At 41.4% G+C, this 20,894-nt stretch overlaps 2 protein-coding genes across 2 annotated transcripts; both read right to left on the bottom strand.

The window, feature by feature from the left end:
• Positions 1 to 89: 89 nt before the first annotated feature.
• On the bottom strand, positions 90 to 6,854 carry hpdb (4-hydroxyphenylpyruvate dioxygenase b). The gene is made up of 14 exons (XM_084056245.1): positions 6,795 to 6,854; positions 6,580 to 6,606; positions 6,252 to 6,314; positions 5,128 to 5,232; positions 4,821 to 4,863; positions 4,352 to 4,434; positions 4,136 to 4,225; positions 3,795 to 3,898; positions 3,567 to 3,644; positions 2,346 to 2,508; positions 1,896 to 1,967; positions 1,695 to 1,817; positions 1,446 to 1,562; positions 90 to 1,287 (listed from the first exon to the last, which is right to left on the bottom strand). Exons 1-14 carry the CDS (start codon positions 6,795 to 6,797, stop codon positions 1,177 to 1,179), a joined length of 1,182 nt encoding a protein of 393 aa, XP_083912371.1. The 5' UTR covers positions 6,798 to 6,854; the 3' UTR covers positions 90 to 1,176.
• A 5,879-nt stretch (positions 6,855 to 12,733) lies between these two features.
• Positions 12,734 to 15,103, bottom strand: LOC311043046 (cullin-1-like; the record flags this gene model as incomplete). The annotated part of the gene is made up of 1 exon (XM_084054179.1): positions 12,734 to 15,103. The coding sequence occupies one exon, from the start codon at positions 15,101 to 15,103 to the stop codon at positions 12,773 to 12,775; it is 2,331 nt and encodes a 776-aa protein (XP_083910305.1). The 3' UTR covers positions 12,734 to 12,772.
• Positions 15,104 to 20,894: the final 5,791 nt, after the last annotated feature.

Raw genomic sequence — 20,894 nt, 5'->3', positions numbered from 1 at the left:
ATGGCTAGGCCTTCTTTGTGCCTTTGTTGTGCGAACAACACTTTAATGCCAAAGCAGAAACCTCAGAAATATGAAAAAGAGAAGAGACATTTGAAATATGTCAAGAAGAGATTTATTTAAATTTTAAATACTGATCCAAAAGCAGTAAAATGTGAAATGTCTACAGGTCACTAAGGAGCACAAAGATGGACTCTTTGGATTTTAATAGGAGTAATGCTCTTCTCTATTGACCTGCTCAGGTAGTTCATTGTCACAATGAGTAAGTATAATACTGTTTTCACTTATGAGAGCTAATAATGTTTTGCTTGTGTCAAGCATAGTTCTCTTGCGTATAGTTTGAGACCTAAAAATGAAAAAGTTGATGTTATCATTAGTTGACAGATATTTTCAGCAAAATTCTATCATTTGTGCTCTCTCAAACAGGAAACATTATGATGCAATATGCAATAAAAACACATGCAATTATAATAACATGCTAAATTGAATAAATCTACGTAAATCAGAAAGTAGGAGAAATGGAGCAGAGATTAATAAACAGGAAAATGAAATGCTATGTTTTGTATTTTTTTACATAAATAAAAAATGATGTTCTGTGCATTCTGATTGTGCATCATACTGATCTAGAGTAACAGGTAAACATGTCCCTCTAGCAACCATGTCTTCAGAGAATAGTATACAAGTGTAACTAATTCCACGATCCAAGCTCTCATAGCTGTTCAGTGAGCTCACAGGGCGAGGTGAATCTCTGAATGCTATATAGAGTCTGGATCTCTGGAACTACACCTCCCGAAATCCGGGACAGGAAGGTGGCATTTGTTCGTCATTTCCGTTCCATTCTGTTTTATTTTTTAATTCCCATTTCTGCTAAGCAGCAAGCTATATATGCTTTGATGGTTTTGATTTATATTTAGATTTGCGCGTCTGTAAAGACGAAACGGAAGTGGGGGGAGGCGGGGCTTCCGCTTTCCCCCTTACTCAACAACAGAGCTTCCGTGCTCCAGACTGTATGATCGGAAGCATTTGGAATTTGTGGGAGGCAACAGTCTGGCCACGCGAGACTACAGTAAGAGTGATTTATACTTGGTCGGGCACTAGTGTGGCGACGTGTTGTGAGCTTGTAGATCTGCTATTTTAGGTGTGCAACCAAGTATAACAGGCCTTTTTTTGGGTCTGGGTTTACATGCTCTTTGACACTCCATTTGGTGTCAGGATGGTCAGGTTCCCTCTTGCATTCTGATCTGCTTCGATGGCTTCAAAAAGTGACTTGAAATTTCCAGCACCAAAGCCCTTTGGGAAAGAAAACACAAGCCATGTTTTTCAGCAAAGCCATTGTGTGGATTAGAAACATCTACATAGGAATTATTATTTTCTTTGTCTTAAATAAACATCAGTAGATGTAATATTTTCTCCAGTAGATGGTGTTTCAGGCCAGATGTTTCTCTCACCTGGTGGTTATGCCTCTGAATCACCTCCAAGAACACAGTGGGTCGATCTTGAACAGGCTTGGTGAAGATCTGGAGTAGGTATCCATTGTCATCGTAGTCCACCAAGATCTTCAGTTCCTGGATAATAATAATAAACAGCAGCCATTACTAGACAATGTTTCTCTATGGAGATTAAAAATGTTTTAAGGAGAAGGCTGAAGAGTCATGAAGACTGTTAAAGTATATATACAGTACAATCACTGTTCTGACCTGTAGGACATCCAAGTCTTCTGCAATCTTGACTTGTGAGTGTTTCAGGTTCTCTCTCAGCTGTTCATAGTATGTGTCTGGCACAACCATGAACTCCATGCCACGCTCCTTCAGGTTACGAATCTGCAATTTAAATGGTTACAGAATGGCCATGTAATGTACAGGATGTGACCAAATAGAGGGAGCTGTCTGTGGACTTACTGCAGTGATGATGTCAGATGAGTTCATAGCAATGTGCTGGACTCCAGGACCTCCATAATACTCCACATACTCCTATTATTAAAAACAAATGATACCAGATACTTTGGTAATGGATAAGGCTTATACATCAAAGTGAGACACAGGATCTAAAATGTTAAAATGTTCCCTTGTAGCAAAGTGTCCCTGTGTGATATATTGTACATGTAAGTAACTTTGCTGACACAATTGCTGGAGCCCTGTTGCCTGTTGAGAGTTGCGTAAAATATGAACCATACTGTGTTAAATATTCTTTTAAATGTGTGTACGGTTTTGTGAACTATTGACTACTGAGATCAAAATGTGTATCAGTTTGTTGAAACTTGTTGCTGTTATTTTATTTTGTGACAGCATATAGTATTACTATGTCTCACTGGTGAAAAGTGGTGTCGGTGATGGTTTAAAAGAACATGCCTGGATCTGTGATTTGCGCTTCCCAATAGCAGGCTCGTTAATGGGCATCTTCACAGTCTCCTCATAGTTGGCCACTACAATGGAGCGCAGTGCACTGAACTCTGTTTGCAGCTGCTTATCATCCACCGACCAGAAACGATGGAAAAGCAGGTTCCTCCGATACCTGTGGCATTGCAAACAAGGAGTCAAGAACCATAACCACTTAAGTACTGTGTACTTTGTTGCACGACAAATAGAGAAAATACTAATAGCTGATCTGCAAGATCACAACGCATCATGATGCGTTGTAAGCTTGTAGATCTGCTATTTCTGCAAAAAACAACAAAGATTTTAGAAAACTTAAGTTTTTTAAAATCTTTTTTTTTTTTTTTTTAAAGCCAGGGTTAATTAATGGGGTTGAGTGAAATCAAACTGTAATACTACTGTAATATTAAGCATTTAGTGGCACTAATGGAACATTACATATATGTAATACATGTGAACTGCTTTGCTTTAGGAGTTTCATATAAACGTTTCTAGTGGAGGACCTCAAAAAGCACTGCACCCATTTTCTAGAATCATCCAATGACCATGTTCACTTGGAAAGGTGCCTTGCCCCTCCTTTTGATCGCAGTGCTGTACTATGGGGCCCAAACCAAATCCAGATGTCCATCACCACAGGGACCCCATAACAAAAGAAATGCCAAGTCATGGCGGTGCTTGACTCTTGCCAAACAGGCGGAGTAATGCAATACTCGCACCTCCCACATCCAACTCCCCCAAAACCACATCTGGAGCCATGAGCTGGGACTCTGTTGTTATTTTCTATGCTCAATCTATATGCATTTTATATTTAGAAATGCAAAAAAAATATATCTAAAATAGCAGGTCTACAAGCGCTTTTTTCAGAAAAAAATATGTATTTTTTTGCTTAGAATGACATGCGCAAAATAGGTTGAAAGTGGTTAATTATCTATGCTGCGTACATTATGCAAGCCAGTGGTTCTCAAAGTGGGGTCTGGGGATAGCATCAAAATCTTGTTTTAATATTTTAGAAACATCTTAACAACATACATCTTGTATGGGTGTCCCTGGCACAAAATATTTTCAGGTGGGGTTCCGTGGACAAATACATATTAATTTAGGGGTCCTTGACATGAAATAGTTTGAGAACCACTGATGTAAGCAATTCTAATTGCATGTGTGGAGATGTCTATACAGAAACATCAGGCATTACATTACCATTCCACCACAGGAACCATCTCATCATCCGGTTGGTTACCAACGACATGGTCAATGAAGTCTAGTTTCCCACTTGGCCTGCAAAGAATCATTGGTGTGAAATCCTACAAAGCACAGGTGCAACCTCCAGAGCTCTAAGACTGTCTGAAACGGCCGTGGTGTAAAATGGTCATACATTCTTCACCATATCTAGGTGTACAAACACCACAACAGAGTTTCTATACTCACATCTTGGCTAAGGAAGGGTCCTTGTACAGAGGAGGATGGAAGCCTGGAAGGAACACACCATTGTACCCTGTTCTCTCCACAAATGTGTGTGTGGTGTCTCCATACTTTAACACACAAATAAAATTAAAGAATGATTACCATCCTTGCAATTAGCTTACGGACACATTCGCTTAATTTAGGACTACCTAAAACATTTTTTATTGATATTTTCTTCAAGATACTTGTGATGTCAGAGTGTTCATTTCTCTGGCCCATGAGGGTAAATGTTTACACTCCCAGAGTTAAATGAACACACACTCACACAGTACAACTGCACATGCATCTATATGAATGCTCCTTACCGTTTGAAGTACAGCCAGCCTTACTCTACCATGTTTGTCCTCTAGTGTGTAAGGCTCCTTCAAAATAACAGCCCCTCGCTCCCGAGCTTTCTGTTCAGTAGCACAATAACAGTACATCATTTCAGTAAAAGATGTTACCAAAATAAATAAATAATAATAATTCATGAAGTAGAGTGAGATGTTTTGAGAAGGTTGCAAAAAAGCCTGCAGTTTTACCTGCACAAGGAAGTCACAGTTTTGTACTGTAAATGCAATGTCCTTGACTCCATCCCCATGCTTGATCAAATGGTCTCCCATTTCTGAGAACAGATTTTTTTTCATTCAAAATAAAAAAAAACTGCTTCTTAGTAATTCAATTAAGATTAATTAATTAGATATTAGGAATAAATACCAGTGACTGGTTCCCAAAATCACATGTAACTTTCAGGAGCTCTTTGCTGTGTCAAACGCATGCTTTTTCTTTAAATCAATATCCAGATATCCAACACAACATTAAATAGGCATAATTTAATATTAATATGTAAGAGTTTAATTTTGCCACTTTTGTGTCTTTGGTCTGATTTTGTCAAACCTAGCCTTGGATCAAGACTCTATATACTCTGTATTTTATCGAGTCTGACTTTTGCTTACGAAAGCAAAAAATACATATATGATAGTCTTGATCCAAGGTTATGTAAAACCATACCTTTGTTTCCTGGATTGAGGGCAGATGAGAACACATAGATGATCTGTGAAAGAGATGTTACAACTCAATTAAAATTCCAACTTATTCAAGAAAAGTACAGTCATATACTGTAAGTCATATAATTAGATACAGTATTACTTTGGAAAACAAAGCACCAATAAATGTTATATACTTTTTTGTCTAAATACTTGAATCATAGACCATCTTTCCAGAGGAGTCCCATAATTATGACATTGAATATGTTTCTATTTCTAATAGATTCCTGGATTCATCTATACTTTGGGCCTTAAAGCTAAGGGGACATTACCTTTCCTTGTTTGACCACATGGGACACCACTTCACGTGAACCTGTCTCCAAACCCTGGTATACCATAGGCTCAAACCCAAGCTTGTTACAATAGTATGATGCAGCCTGTTGAGAAAGAAGAGAAGATGCTTTTAACTCATACAACATCACTAACTCATAACATCACTCACGTCCCTGTAATGGCTACTACACCAGTTTTTTTTTATTTTATAAAAGATGTAAACAGAATAGACAACTGTTAGTTGGTTAGCTTGATGAAAGACACTGATGATTCAAACATGTGAAAGTTACTATCTAACTGTCAAAAGATACTGTTGAGGGAATTCATAATGGTGGGCGTGTTTAATACATATGGATAGTGGATGAAAGATATGCATTAAAAGCAATTATCACAATGGAATGTAACAATAGCAAAGACATGTATAAAACCAGACAACTATGTGTCTGATGAAAGATAAATATAATGCTGTATCAATCCCATGTTTTGTACTATGGAATAAAGCAGCAATAATGGGAGATTTCCCCTCTGTGAGTCAGTTTTACTCTTTTATCATTAGCTACTTTTCAGCTGTGCACTTTCACTTGGTGCAATCTACAAATGTGCTATGTTAAGTTTTATCTGATTGACTAGTACTAGTACTAGTACTAGTAGTAGTAGTAGTAGTAGTAGTAGTAGTAGTAGTAGTAGTAGTAGTAGTAGTAGTAGTAGTGGTAGTAGTAGTAGGAGGAGGAGGAGGAGTGTATTATTATATTTAGTCCTGTATCCTACTTATGAATGAATTGTCATTGTGAAATAAAGTGGATTTAAATAATTTACTCAAGGACAATATTGCACATTCTTATGTTGCTAACTGTAATAGTGCTTCAACTGAATAGTACTGCCACCTCCTGGCAATAAACTGTAAGAGTCACAGGGAGTTAGAAATGATATTCCACCAACAGCAGAAGCATTAAGGTCTGGGGCTTCATGATCATTCCCCCACCCCTTTGCAGAGCCAATAGACATCCTCAGAACACATAGCCTACCCCTCCATCCCTGAACAATTTAAGGAAAACTTTCTCAATGTGCCCAAAGCAAAGTTTGACTAAAAGGGTATAGTGATGGAGGATTACCATAGGCCTACCTGTTTTGCATTTCCAACCCAGAAAGTTAGATGATCAAAACAGAGGAACTTCCCTTGATCGTGCTTAAGAAAAGAAAAATGGTTTCTTGTTGAGTGTAGAAACATAGAATCAATGATGGCTTTATACACAATTTAATTTACAGTAGGCTACTCAAGTTCAAGTAGGCTATAGTATTCAAAACAGTAAAAGAAAATGCATAATCTGTTAGCAATAGGCCAACAAAAACAACAGAACATAGGTGTTGTTGTTTGTTATCTTCTCCATAGCAGATATAATCATCACATAACCTCTGTAGGCTGCAATAAAATGTTTTATGTGATAGCTTACCTTTTCACCTTTGTCAGTGTACGTTGTCTGAAAAGTGCATAATAATGCATTTTAATATAATTATATTTAGTTAGGCTACATCAATGAAATATGCTACATAAAAATAAAGTATGGGTTATTAAATAGGCACACCTTTAGACAAACAAAAGTAGCCTGTGAAATAGCTATTAAGAAATAGATTATAAAACAATATTAAAAAGTGGGTATTTACTTACCATCTTGCTTCCGTTGACCCACAATGCTTAAAAGTTATGTGCAATGAAAAGAAAACCCAGCATTTTAAGTGATCAGAATGAAGTGTACAATTCCACGCCCATGTGAGGAGGAGGAGGAGGAGGAGGAGAGGAGGTTCAGGTTGGTAGAGAGAGAGGGGATGAGAGAGAGGAGGCGGAGAATGATGCTTGTTGCATAATGCTTACTCGCAAAACATCAATATCAAAACGCCACCTGGTTGTGCTGCTGTTCCATGTGCAGGTGTAGGCTATTGTTATACAAACTATTTGCTTTAGCAGGATTGGGGCGATAATGGCGGGGGTACTGCAGTGGTTCTCAAACGTTAACATTTCAAGGACCCTCCTTAACTCTGACAGTGTATCGAACCAAATGGACGGGTTAGGGTCCATTTGGGTCCATTTGGTTCCATTGTATACTGTCAGAGTTACAGACTTGTAAGGGTCAATTTAAAACCTCCTCAAGGAACCATGAGAGTCCCATGACCCCACTTTGAGAACCACTAGGCTACTGTATTGCAAGTTGCACCGAGATTACTTTGTTTTTTGTACAGCATCTGAGTTGCGTCCCGTGCTGCTGCATTTTTGGGGGTAAAACTCCATATGTTAACAATTAGTCTTGAGAGGAGGCTCACTCGTGCAGGGATTTCATTGGCTCGTAGCAGTTGAGTGGGTCAACCACCCCAAAATGCCCCCCATTCCATCCCGACCTACTTCAGGAATTTAAGATGATTCTAGAGTAGACCTTTATCTCTGCAGATACAAGTAACATAATAATTGTTACATAAGGACACATAAGCAAAGCTACCCAAAGCAAATTGTGTTAGCTAAAGCACTATGTAATTAGGGTATCTGATAATCTAATGCCTTCTTAGCAGTATACAGACCAGTGTGTTTATGTCTCTTGATAAAGTGAACTTATGACTTTAGACATTACCTGCATCTTATGGCATGACATAGCATTTTTTATTTTGAACAAAATTATTCTTCATTGTATTTATGTCTTTGGATTTAAACAATTATGTATTTACAGATTTCCATTACATAAAGATAAGCATAGCAGAGAGAGAGAGAGAAAGGGGTTATTGCAAAGCAGCATACAAGTTAGCTATTTCAGTGTAGCCTAGACAGTAAACTGAGACAAAGAAAGAAAACATGCAACACATATTCCACTAAATGAAATTGAGCCTAGAGTAAAAACCCACACAAGCACGCACGCACGCACGCACGCACGCACGCACACACGCACACACACACTTACTTTACTGCTTTGTGGTGACATAGTTGCCTATAGTTGGTTGGTAGCCTACATTACTTTGTGTTGTTGATATAGTATATTACTTTTTGCTTTTTAAATGTTGTTGCTTGTTTAAAAGTATGGATTTCTTTTTTGAGTTTATTATGCAAGGATTTGCATAATGAATAAAACATTATTAACAATGTCATTAGGCAATGAATCATCAGTCAACCACACCTGACACCTGACCAGACGCTCATTATGAAAGTCACTATCATATGTCACTATCATATCTAATGAGTGTATCGCTCTCTCTCTCTCTCACACACACACACACACACACACACACACACACACACACACACACACACACACACACACACACACACACACACACACACACACACACACACACACACACACACACACACACACACACACACACACACACACACACACACACACACACACTTTACTGCTCCCACTGCACCTGTCCCCAGATGTCTTTGTTTTTCATACTGAGTGGCATCCTGAGAATACTGTAAGCTATTGGTGTGTTAATAATGTGGTACTCAACAAAACACATCAGTGTGTAGTAGCAAGTCAGTGAGAACATTTTAAACATACAGTATTCAAATTCCATGGAAAGGTTTCATAATTGTCTTTCCAGCAGCTCTGCACCCGGAGGCAAACATTTGATCCATAAGTTGTTCACACATGTAATCTACTGTACCTGATGCACATGTGTTTGGCATTTCTCATAAGCACATCGTGACATCAATTGATAACAATTTCTTTAATATTTTTTGACAAAAAGTACTTCATTATTTTCTATCTTATGAACCAATACCTCCTTATGAACCAATTAAATAGGTTACATCAGGCTACATTACACAATGTATTCCCCTGATATTCACCACCCCATGGGGATAAGAGAAACTCAGACAATGAGTATGAGCCTCCCACATCTAGGCTCATAATTGTACTGGCTCAGTTCAAGGAGCAAGACAGACACACAAACGTATGGTTAGAATGAGTGAATTATCCTCAGAAACAAAGCCACTACCAGTGGAGAATGAAGAAGTGAAGGAGATACAGCAGCATGAGGCAGCAGGCACTGAAACATCATTGAAAGTATCCCAGCCAGAAGAAGGGCAGATCATCTCTGTCAGTCTCAGTGACAACGGCACAGAGGACAGCATTCCTGCAGACATGGAGATGCAAACAAAAATGCAGTCTGTTTTCCAACAGGTACGGAACAAGATAAAATTACATGTGGGCACAAATGTCCCAAAGATCAGCATTACGGAGATAGTACAGATGGTCAAACACCAACAAGAAATGGAGATGGCATCAGCAAACAACAATGCCGATAGTGATCAAAGCAGTGATTATGAGAAGAATACAAGTGGACAGTTGGGTAAGAGGTGCTCTGGCGAGTCAGATGTGAATGGGACGGACCTTGCTGTGATTTTTGAGAAAGAGATAGAGGAAAGCAAGAAGGCTTTGAGAGATGAATTTCTAGAGCAGATTTCCCAACTGCGTAAGGAAATGCAGGCTTACACTGACCAGGCTGTGAAGAATGTGGAACGTAGGATGCAGAGCTGGTACTCTCACAACCTACAACGAGGGCGACACACCAGAGAACAAGCAGAGGGGAAAGGCCCAGATAAGAAACAAAAGTCTCCGACAGCTCCTTTGCTAGCTTCCAGAAAGACTAGAGTCCTGACCAGGACCATGACTACCATCATACCTAAGACATGTGCACCTCTCATCATTGGACCACGGGCACGAGCAAAGTCAGAGACACTGAGCTCCTCAAGAGATAACTGTTCACGGCTTCTACTGAACGATCCAGACTTCTGTGTTTTCACATCTCCAGGTACTACTAAGCGCCCCCAGAACCGCAGGCCTCTACCTCTAACTTGCCCCCCAATCCATCCTCATCTCCAAATGCCAGTTTGGACAAAAGCAAATCCTGGAAACTGACTTTTAAACTATGAAGCAAAGCCGACTTTCACATTTCTAAAGCGATTTTCTAAGATTTTCTAAACCGTGATTAATGCTAAAGCTTTAGGACAATAAGGATTGTGGTCAAATTTGTTAAAATGATCTGACAGATGTGGTCCCTATCAGCACTGCTGTATTTGTTGTGTTCTTTGGGTCAAAACTGACAATATACTGTAATTCCCACTGTAGACTTTTTCATCTAAGCAAAGGGTGGTAAATAGTGTAAATGTTTGAGGACCATTTCCTTACCTTATTACATATATAATAAGGATACATTAATGGGTCATGCAATAGAAACTGATGAGTATACGTAGTATGTAACAGAGATTTATATTTAACAGACAGAAACACCAAAATAGACTGTGTGAGCTTGACTAATTATGGGTCTATCAACCCACCTACATTTACTCAGTAGCATTATTGCTGCTTAGTGATTTTCTTTATGCATTTCTTTGTTTTATTTCAGATTCAGATTTTTTTAATTTATATTTGAACACATAAAGCACTTTGGAAGTGAACTGTATGCTTTGAAATGTGCTAGATAAATAAAGACACCCATCTATAAAATGTTACTGTAAGTATTATGTGTGTAATAATAACTATATACTGTATGTATACACACACACACACACACACACACACGCACACAAACATGCACAAGCCTGAATCCCTGTGGGTACATACTCTTTTCACTCCTTTCTTTTTACATACAGGTGCAATATACAGACATGCACACGCAGGGCTTATAGACTTGCAAATGTGGAGAGATGGTGGTGATGGGCAGCAGTTCAGTGCACTTATTTTCATTGTGGTCCTTTAAGTAGCCTAAGTTAAGTACAATTTCAGTAAATTAGCAAAGAACAGAATGGCCTGATGGTTAGGTTGGAGGTCCTGTTCCGTTACCTTGACTCGAGATCCATCATCAGGCAAAACTTTCAAATAAAATAAAAAGTAATGTTATAATAATAAAATAAAAAGTAATGTTATAATAAATGTTTGTAGTTTAGATCCAAGTATTAAGAGGACACTCAGGGCAGGGTTTGAATATTATGCTGATATTTGTGTGTGCTTGTTATTGTAGATATTAAGAAACAAAAATATTTGTATTTACATAGATAGCCTACCTACCCACAGGATCAATTGTTGAAATTCTAGCTTTAGCTTCTTGTTGACCCACAGGTCAATATAATCGGTCACAACTTATACCATAAGGAGCAAATTCATACACGTAATTAATGATTCATACATACATGAATTCACCATTAGTTTATCATTAATTCATCATTAATTCCTGTTAATTAATGATGAAACCACTATTACCATTATACGTATACGTACGTGGTGGGTTTGTAGATCAGTTTTGGCCTCTATGCCCAGGATGAGTGCTCATAGGCGGGTAAGAATAGTGAGGAGATCTGGTGGTAGTTTCAGTTTTCAGTTTCTTCCTCACTAATCTCTGGCAATGTTGCTTCAATCCAACAGTACTCTCCTCCATTAAACCCAATGGTGCGCATGATTTTACTCTTTACATGGCTTTCACTTCTCATCAGTCACTTCCACACACACTTAAACCTGAGTAATACTTTGTTTGTGTATCGCACCGAAATTAGCCGATCCACAAGCTCATGTCGCGCTGCAAAGCTTTGTGAGCTTGCAGATTGGCTATTCCAGGCGCAAGACACTGCAAAACACAGCCATTAATTCAACTATACCCAAGGCATTGCAGAGATAAAGTGAATCATTGACCTCTTGCTTCAAATGTAGGTAGGCAGTAAGTAGCATGCAAACCCCGTAGACTCCGGATAAAAAATACGGAAGTTATTTTTGAGTGGTGCCGAAGGCAACCACTCCTATATCTGGCTTTGTCCGTGTGTCCGTATGTATGTATGTATGTATGTATGTATGTATGTATGTATGTATGTATGTATGTATGTATGTATGTACAAACATTGATGAGAACATCAATACGGGGGTCAATACGGGGCTCATCAAAGGCACCACTCACTTCACACAGGGTGTGATTTTTGATTTGCAGGATTGATATCTTTGGGCGGTGCAACAGCCCCTATATGTGAGGTTTGGACCCCCACCCATTGCACCCCCCCCAACCCTGCGCTGTGATTGGCCACCATTGTACCCCCCTAGCCCTGCACCGTGATTGGCCACCATTGTACACTGGTTGACTCTATTCAGGACCGTGATTGGCTAGTGAAACACATGACACATGTGCAGTCCTATAAATAGGACTGTGCACTTAAAAAAAACACATTTATGTTTTTTTTAAGTGAATCACCCACTGTGATGACCACTGTGACCACACTGCCCACTTCACACTGGGTGTGATGTTTTTTTCTTTTATGTTGACTTGCAGGGTAAAGATAGAGGGGTAATTAATGTCTTTGTACTATTTACAGATTTTTGAAACATGTTGAGATCTAGAGTGATTCTAATGAGATATGACTGACAGTCAATGAGGCCAATCCCGTCACTGAGTTCTCTCAAGGGAGGGCAGGTTGTACAACCCAAAAAAGAAAAGAAAACAGAACAGTCCTGTAAATTTGCCCTCTTCAAGTGTGGGTGTCTTGCATTCCCGACATCATCAGCTAAGAAAGGAATCATGTTTGCAAACCTTTTCAGGAGACAACCTCTGGAAAAAGCTAATACAAACAGAAGAGAGAGGGGCAGTGTGATGGAAAGATGACGAGGAGTGGCTGGACTAAGCCAGGTAGCTGTAGGTGTCCTTTTCCCCGTCCACTCGTTCTAGGTATTCCTTCTCGATCAGGATGTCAATACATTTCTTTATAACAGGGACTCTGGGTTTAAATCTTGAGGAGAGCTGGTTGAGGACCTCTGCCAGAAGCTGTTGATGTTTCAAGACTTTCCTCATCTTCATAATCCGAACAATGGCCGCCTGTATTATCAACTTCCTGTCCTCCTCAATGTTCTTATGAGTTGTTTCCTGTTCCTGTTTTTGCTCCGTCTTCATTGGCACATTGATGTTCACCCGCAGTTTCTTATTCTTGTAACCCAGGAACAGTTTGATGAGAGTGTCTGGTTTGAACTCCACCTCATCTATGTTGGCATTTTCATCCTCAAGCACCAGTAATTTAGACTTCAACAGGATTTGTAAGACTTGCACCAACATGTCAATTTTGATCTGTGTACTGTCTGTGAGCTGTTGGACAGTGTAGACATCCTCACTGTTGTACTGTAGTAAGATGGCCATCTGGAATGTAGACGCCTGCAGTGTGTGTCTGTTCTTGAAGCAGTTGGTGACCAACTCTCCTTTGGAGTGGTTATAAAGCCAGGTTAGTTTGCGGCCAATGTGTCTACTGGCATAAAAGGCTGTGAAACGCTGGTAGCTTTGTTCCAACTCAGAGGGGAGAGCGAACGTATAGGAATTCTGGAACGGCCAAGAACCTGAGCTCAACACCTGGATACTGAAGTCCAAGGCCAAGGGCTCCGAGTTGACGAGATGCTTCTTGAATTGTTCATTGAGGTCTTTGCTGACTCCTATCTCCTGGAACATGCGCTGCAGTTTAGACGTGTAATCAAAGCCACAAGCTTGCTTCAGTTTAGAGATCATACTAGCCTCTGGATCATCACTAGCGCTGTTCAGGTGAACTAGCCTCTTGACGAGCATTTCAGCATAGAACTTCTGAAAGACATCTTTGTCTTCTATGTACTTGAACACCACCATCACTTGGTTGAGTGCGTCTTCCAGTTCTGCCTCTTCTGGGTTTTTAGAGCTCTTCATGAGCAGAGAATCACAGTATCTCGCCAGCAGCTCAGGTGATTTACTGGAAAATAAAACCATCTTGGTCACAGCATTATTGTTGATGAAACGACAGCAGGCCTTATCCAGAGCAGCTACAAAGCCAGCATCGTTGTTAAACGCTGACATGACTAAGGCGTTGTATTTCTTGTGGACATCGAGGATAGTCTGGACGTACATCTTAGGGTCATTGAGAGCCGAGTCACCACACTTCTCGATTGCAGCCAGACCCTGATTGTAGATATGCGTCTCTAGCGGCTTCTTCAGTTCCCCAAGATCATCGGTGATCCGAGAAACCAAGTTATACATGCGACCCAGGTCTTCATTCTTGTCTGCGTCAAGTAAATTCTGGAACTCGGTATGGAAGATCTCTAGGTGTTTCTCTATGAGGACCTGCTCACATTTCCTGGTCAGTTCATCCTGGGTGATCTCATGGAGGTAGACCTGAACACGCCGCTGCTCATCAAGAAGACGGCCTTCCGCCTTCTTCATGTAATCAGTAACAGGGTTTTGCAGGAGGAATTCGGTGCTCTCTCTGGTGTAGAAGCGCTCTGTGTCTGCGAGGAACTGTATCTCAAAGAACTCCTTGTACACCGACAGTGTAGGGCCTTTGGCAAATGCATCGTCCTCATTTAGACCCAACTCCACATAAGACTGAACCACTCCACTGATTAGTCTGGTGTTGATGGGCTCTCCATTACGTTCTTTCTCGATCATGTTCAGAACAGCATTGGTTACCTGTTTATTCAAAGGTCTAAAAAGACATTCTCTCCACGTCACCAGAGCAAGTAAGTAAATTTCATAGATGCCCTTGCGGCCTTCGTCACACTCTCGTCGAACCCAGTGGCGGTTGAGGTAGGCACAGATCCCATTCAGCACCTTACTGGAGAAACGGTAGTCCTCCCACTGCTGTGTGTAGAATTTCAACACCCCCTCATCCATCAAGTCCTCCCCATCCTTGAGGAGGCTGATAAGGTAGGTCTTGAGAAACTCCTCAAGCCTCTTGTAGAGCTCTAAGCCAACAAACTGGGATCCTCCAGGAGTGGGTGATTCTTTAGAAGGCTTGGAAGTTGGGGGTCCTGCCCCATGTGCCTGGTTTGACTGGTGAACACTCGTACAATAGTTATATACATGTGTGTACAGTTCCATGTATGACTTGGCCATGCTTTGTCTGGTGTAGACCTGCTGTATTCCTGCCCTCAGGTCATCCCAGATCTGGTCCAGGCCGATCTGTTTCAGACCATGTGGGTTCTGGTTTCTGTTGGATGACATGACAGCTTCCTCCTCTCTACTGAGTCCACTTTCTGAAGTCTTGGGAGTGAATATATGGGCATAGCTGCATTGGGAACTCCTTATATGGTTATGGCTGAGTCATGGTGACATGAGCGTGACGTCAGATGTTCGCCAGCCGGAACAACTACCACCAGATACCGACTCTCTTCGCTATTCTTACCCGCCTATAAGCACTCATCCTGGCCATAGAGGCCACCAAAAAAAAGAAGATCTACATTCCCACCATGCATCCCCACATTCCCAATTAATGATGAATCTATGTATGAGTAAATCATTCATTAATTAAGCATTAATTGGATTTGCTCCCTATAGTAAATTGTGACCATAAAATCAATGCAATGCGGCGGCCGTGATTTTAAGTATTTTGTTGTTGTTTTTGTAGTGCCGTGTAGGAGTTCAGAGACAAGAAAGGGGCGCTTTTCAGAGCAAATAAGTCACATTAATGATATAATATCTGTCCGTAAACAACCCCAAAGACAGAGTGTGATTTTCGAGCCGCAAGATGGCGCAAGGGGGGCGTGGTTACATGCTGTGAAATTGCACGTTGTTGCTAAGTGAACCGTTTGTTGATTGGTCAAGAGATGCCACGTCATGCCTTCCTGCCAGGTATTTAAGCTGTAAACTGATCAAGCATGTTCATTTCTCTTCAAACTAGGCTACTGAAGCCACAGCAGCATAAACAAAATAACAAATGATGAGTTGCGTTGGATCTACATCTACCATGAACAACAACAATGCTAGAGGATGGGAGAGGGGGCGTGGCCGCCACATGATTCCGTGTCGGTTCGATCCTAGGCCTACTGGCTGTCGGCGGCGAGACTGTCCCTTCCTTCACAAACCACGGCTGGACAATGTCCAACGCCCACCCAGCAACTCCCATCCTGTCAAACCACGTCTGGACAATGTCCAATGCTCACCCAGCAGCAGCAACCCCCATCCCGTCACTGCTGGCGTGATGAGGGTGAAGACACTGGACCAGATCCGTGAGGATAAAGTAGCCAGGATTCAGGCCCAGCAGCAAACACAGGGGCCTGAAAAAGCCAATGAACTTGGTTCTGGAGGACACAAGGATGAACCAGCTTCCCTACCAACAACAGTAAACATCGCCATAATAAAGACTGGTGACGAGACAATGCTGGACATCTCCAAGGAGGCTCCCTCACCACCATCAACTCAGGAGGAGGAGGCACCCTCACGTAAGAGAAGCCCGTCACCACCATCAACTCGGGAGGAGGAGGCACCCTCACGTAAAAGGAGAAGCCCCTCACCACCATCAACTCAGGGGGAGGAGGCACCCTCACGTAAGAGAAGCCCCTCACCACCACCAACTCAGGAGGAGGAGGCACCCTCACATAAGAGAAGCTCCTCACCACCACCAACTCAGGAGGAGGAGGCACCCTCACATAAGAAAAGCTCCTCACCACCTTCAACTCAGGAGGAGGAGGCACCCTCATGTAAAAGGAGATGCCCCTCACCATTAACTCCAGAGGAGCCAGCCTGCATACAGAGGAATGAGGGTCAGCAGTTCAGCCCCACCTCCTCCAGTGCAGAGGACCAGTTGATCCCTGCAGGTCAAAGGAACCCCACCTCCATGATGGAGTCAGGTACCATCACCAGCCCCCCGATAGAAGAAGGGGAGCTCCATCAGGAAGATGAGGACCTTGATGTGCTCTTCAAAGAGTTCCTTGACGACTACAGGAAGGAGGAGGATGATGGGCTCTCCAGCACGGAAGTGTTGGAGGAGCTGTTGAAACTGATCAACACTTAAAGACAGCTAGCAAAAGGAAACACGGAACAATCCCAAATAAAGAGGCAGGTGTGCTGAGCCTGAAAACAAACAAGTAGGAAGAAAACTGCTGCCTCACTGCTGGTAAACAGTTTTATTTTTTTAAATGAGTGCTTGAATGACGTTTTGAGCTACACACTCTTTATCAAAATGAGCTGTAGCTAAAGGAAAAAAAGGAGAGAAGAGAAAAATAACGGTCCTTTTCAGGGCCACTTTCTCTCCGTGGAGAGACTCAGTGATCACTACCTGAGAGTGATGCTGGTGGGGCGATTTGAACCCCTGACAGGTTCAATATGGTTGAAACTGTCTGGGGGTTTGAACTGTCAGTATTGCTGGACTGTCACAGATGAGAGTCCAGACAACAACAGCAGCAAAATCTATTTTGTCTATATTTTTTCGTTCAGATATGGCATGTAAAAAAAAAAATAGGTTAAACAAAAACGTTATTTTGATTTCATTTTTTTTAACACATAAAGCACTTTGAAATGCTAGATAAATACAGACACAGATCTATAAAATGTTATTAACTAGGGTGGCCTGTGTTATATAGCATACAGGCCATTTTACTGAATTATCATATCTGCCAACATTAGGCTGTGCAAAAGAGGGAGATTTTCTCGATTATCAGGTGTGGGGGGTATCTATATATCTATATCTATTATATCTACATAGTATCTATACTATATAGGGGCACGCATACTGTATAGGTGCCCACTTCAGGTTGTGTGTTCAAGCCCTGTTGCTCTTAACTTCAAAGCATTTCAGAAAGACAATGTTTAAAGCTCTTGGCGAACATGCATCTGGACAGGGTTATCATATGGACCATATGATTTGGGTGGTTTTGTTTGATTATTGACAGAAAATGCATACATATCTGTCAAAAGGATAGAACACAAAAAAAGCTAAAGCGCGTATTTCCACTGTATCCTTTAGTAAGTTATAGTAAGTAGGCCTACATACAATTTCAACTTGTTAGACAAGTAAATTAGCAAATAACAGCATGAGCATGGCCTACTGTAATAGGCAAAAATAAACAACCCCAAAGACAGCTACTTGATGGTTTAGGTCCTGTTCCATTACCTTGACTTTAGCGCCATCGTCAGGCAAAACTTTAAAATAAAAAAGTAACGTTATAATAAATATTTTGAGTTTAGATTCAAGTACAGAGGACACTCAGGGCAGGGTTTGAATATTGTGCTGATATACTGTAGTAGTTGGCTGTATTAATACAATAACAGTTAATTAACATAATTATGTACATACATCTTCGAGGAATGAGGATAGAATGTAATGTTGTTTGGCTGGCCAATATAGAGGAGATAGGAGACAACATAGGCTAAAGTAATGTGAGTCTCGTTGTGTGTGCTTGTTATTTTATTGTACATATTAAGAAACGAAAACATTTGTATTTACATAGACAGCCTACCTACCTACCCACAGGATCAATTGTTGAAATTCTAACTTTAGCTCCTGGTGATGATTCCTCATATAATGGGACCCGCGGGTCAATGAATGCAATGTGGCGGCCGTCATTTTAAGTATGTTGTTGTTATTTTTGTAGCGCCGTGTAGGAGTGAAGGGACAAGAACAAATGGGACGCTATTTGGAGAAAATAAGTCTAACAATACACAAAGACCGAGTGCGATTTCGAGCCGCAAGATGGCGCTAGGGGGCGTGGTTACAGTGCTGTGAAATTGAAGGCTCCGGTCGTTGCTAAGGCAACCGTTTGTTGAGGTTTGCGTTGATGAATGTCACACAAACGATCAACGATTACGTTTTATGTTCCGACCTCACGTGATTGCAAGAGATGCCACGTCACGCCTTCCTGCCGGGTATTTAAGCTGTTATTTTTCTCTCTTAACTCTATGAGTTTTCTCTTCAGCTAGAAGCCACAGCAGCATTCTTTTATAACACGATGACGTGCGTTGGAGCAACATTCACCATGAACAACAACAATGCCAGAGGATGGACGAGGGGGCGTGGCCGCCACATGGTTCCGTGTCGGTTTGAGACTAGGCCTACCGGCTGTCTGCGGCGAAACTGTCCCTTCCTGCACGTTCACAAACCACGGCTGGACGATGTCCAAGTCCAACGCCCACCCAGCAACTCCCATCCTGTCAAACCACGTCTGGACAATGTCCAACGCTCACCCGGCAGCAGCAACCCCCATCCCGTCACTGCTAGCGTGATGAGGAGGGTGAAGACACTGGACGAGATCCGTGGGTATAAAGTAGCCAGGATTCAGCCTCAGCAACAAACACAGGTGCCTGAAGAAGGCAATGAACTTGGTTCTGGAGGACACAAGGATGAACCAGCTTCCCCACCAACAACTGTAAACATCACCATAATAAAGACTGGTGAGGAGGACACAATGCTGGACATCTTCAAGGAGGCTCCCTCACGTAAAAGGAAAAGGTCCTCATCGCCATCAACTCAGGAGGAGGAGGAAGAGGAGGAGGCACCTGCACATAAGAGAAGCAAGCCCTCACCATCTCCTCTCTACAAAGAGTTCCTTGACAACTACAGGAAGGAGGAGGATGACGGGCTCTCCAGCACGGAAGTGTTGGAGGAGCTGTTGAAGCTGATCAACACCTAAAGACAGTACCTAAAGTACCTAAAGACAATAAAGAGGCAGGTGTGCTGAGCCTGAAAACAAACAAGTAGGAAGAAACTGCTCCTCGCTGCTGGGCTTCAGTTAAAAAAAAAGAGAAAGTTTTGAGCTACACACTCTTTATCAAAATGAGCTGTAGCTAAAGGGGGAAAAAGTTAAGAAGATAAAAACAACGGTCCTTTTCAGGGCCACTTCCTCTCCGATTGCTGTGACCTTGCCGTGGTGGAGAGGCTTGAGTGACTCAGTGATGACTACCTGAGAGCGATGCTGGTGGGGGGGATTTGAAACCCTGACAGGTTCAATATGGTTGAAACTGTCTGGGGGTTTGAACCCCCTGCCAGTATCGCTGGACGGTCACAAATGAGAGTCCAGACAAACAACAGCAGAAGAATCTATTTTTTCTATATTTTTCATCCAGATATGGTAAAAATAATTAAATAGGTTAAATAGTTATTTTGACCCCATAACATATATACTGTATAAATTATATCTATAATCTCTCTTTCTCTCTGAGAGATGTCCAAGTTAGAGACAAGAGACAATATTTTTGTAATTGCACAACCTGACCCACAGATGGCAGCAGTTAGCTCTCCTTATGAGATTTGTTCTATTTGTTGAGACTCTTGATTCCAGGAATGCTACTAAGATCAGATCAGATCAGGTATGCCTTTATTGATCTTTGTGTGGAAATTCAGGTGTCAAAGCAGCAAAAAGAGGTGCAGTAACTGGTTAGCTAAATCTACATAGTAACTTGCAACTGCAGTTTTTAAGTAATTGTAGTGGAGTAAAAAAGTACTATATTTGCTTCTGAGATGTAGTGTAGGAGAAGAGAAATTGTAAAAGTGACCGATTGGCCAAGGCTCCAAAAATTGGACAAGTCCGGATATGCAAAGTTACATTTCTCACCCATCGCTATATATATTCAAAAGACCATTCAATTATTGCTCTTGAATACAGACAGACCACCCACCCCTCCTCCTACAGTACTTGGCATCCTGCAATCTAGGACTGCCAGCACTGCAGAGGAGAAACAGTTGGGGTGTCCACACCCATGATTAGCACCACTATCAATTATTCAATAAACAGAACAACTTACAATGCATTGGGATGTTAAGAACTGAACACTGTCCATGAACCAACACTTCCACACATTTTCAAAGCCGGCCGGCAAAGTTAGTCAAATGGAAGCCACTGTGTGTGCATTGTCCTCAGTGTTTGTGTATAGGACACGGGCTGCCCCGTGACAGAAATACTTAAATAAAGTAAAAGTACCTCAAAATTGTAACCACAGCTCTATGCTCAATTATCACATCACTTCTAAAACACATTATCAACCGCCTTTGTCCTGTACAGTTTATGTAATACAGCACATC

This window comes from Gymnoscopelus microlampas, assembly GCF_963454915.1.
Source record: "Gymnoscopelus microlampas genome assembly, chromosome: 4".
Lineage (NCBI taxonomy): Eukaryota > Metazoa > Chordata > Actinopteri > Myctophiformes > Myctophidae > Gymnoscopelus > Gymnoscopelus microlampas.
The sequence above is the reverse complement of the archived record's forward strand: the minus strand, read 5'-3'. Positions and strand labels throughout refer to the sequence as shown.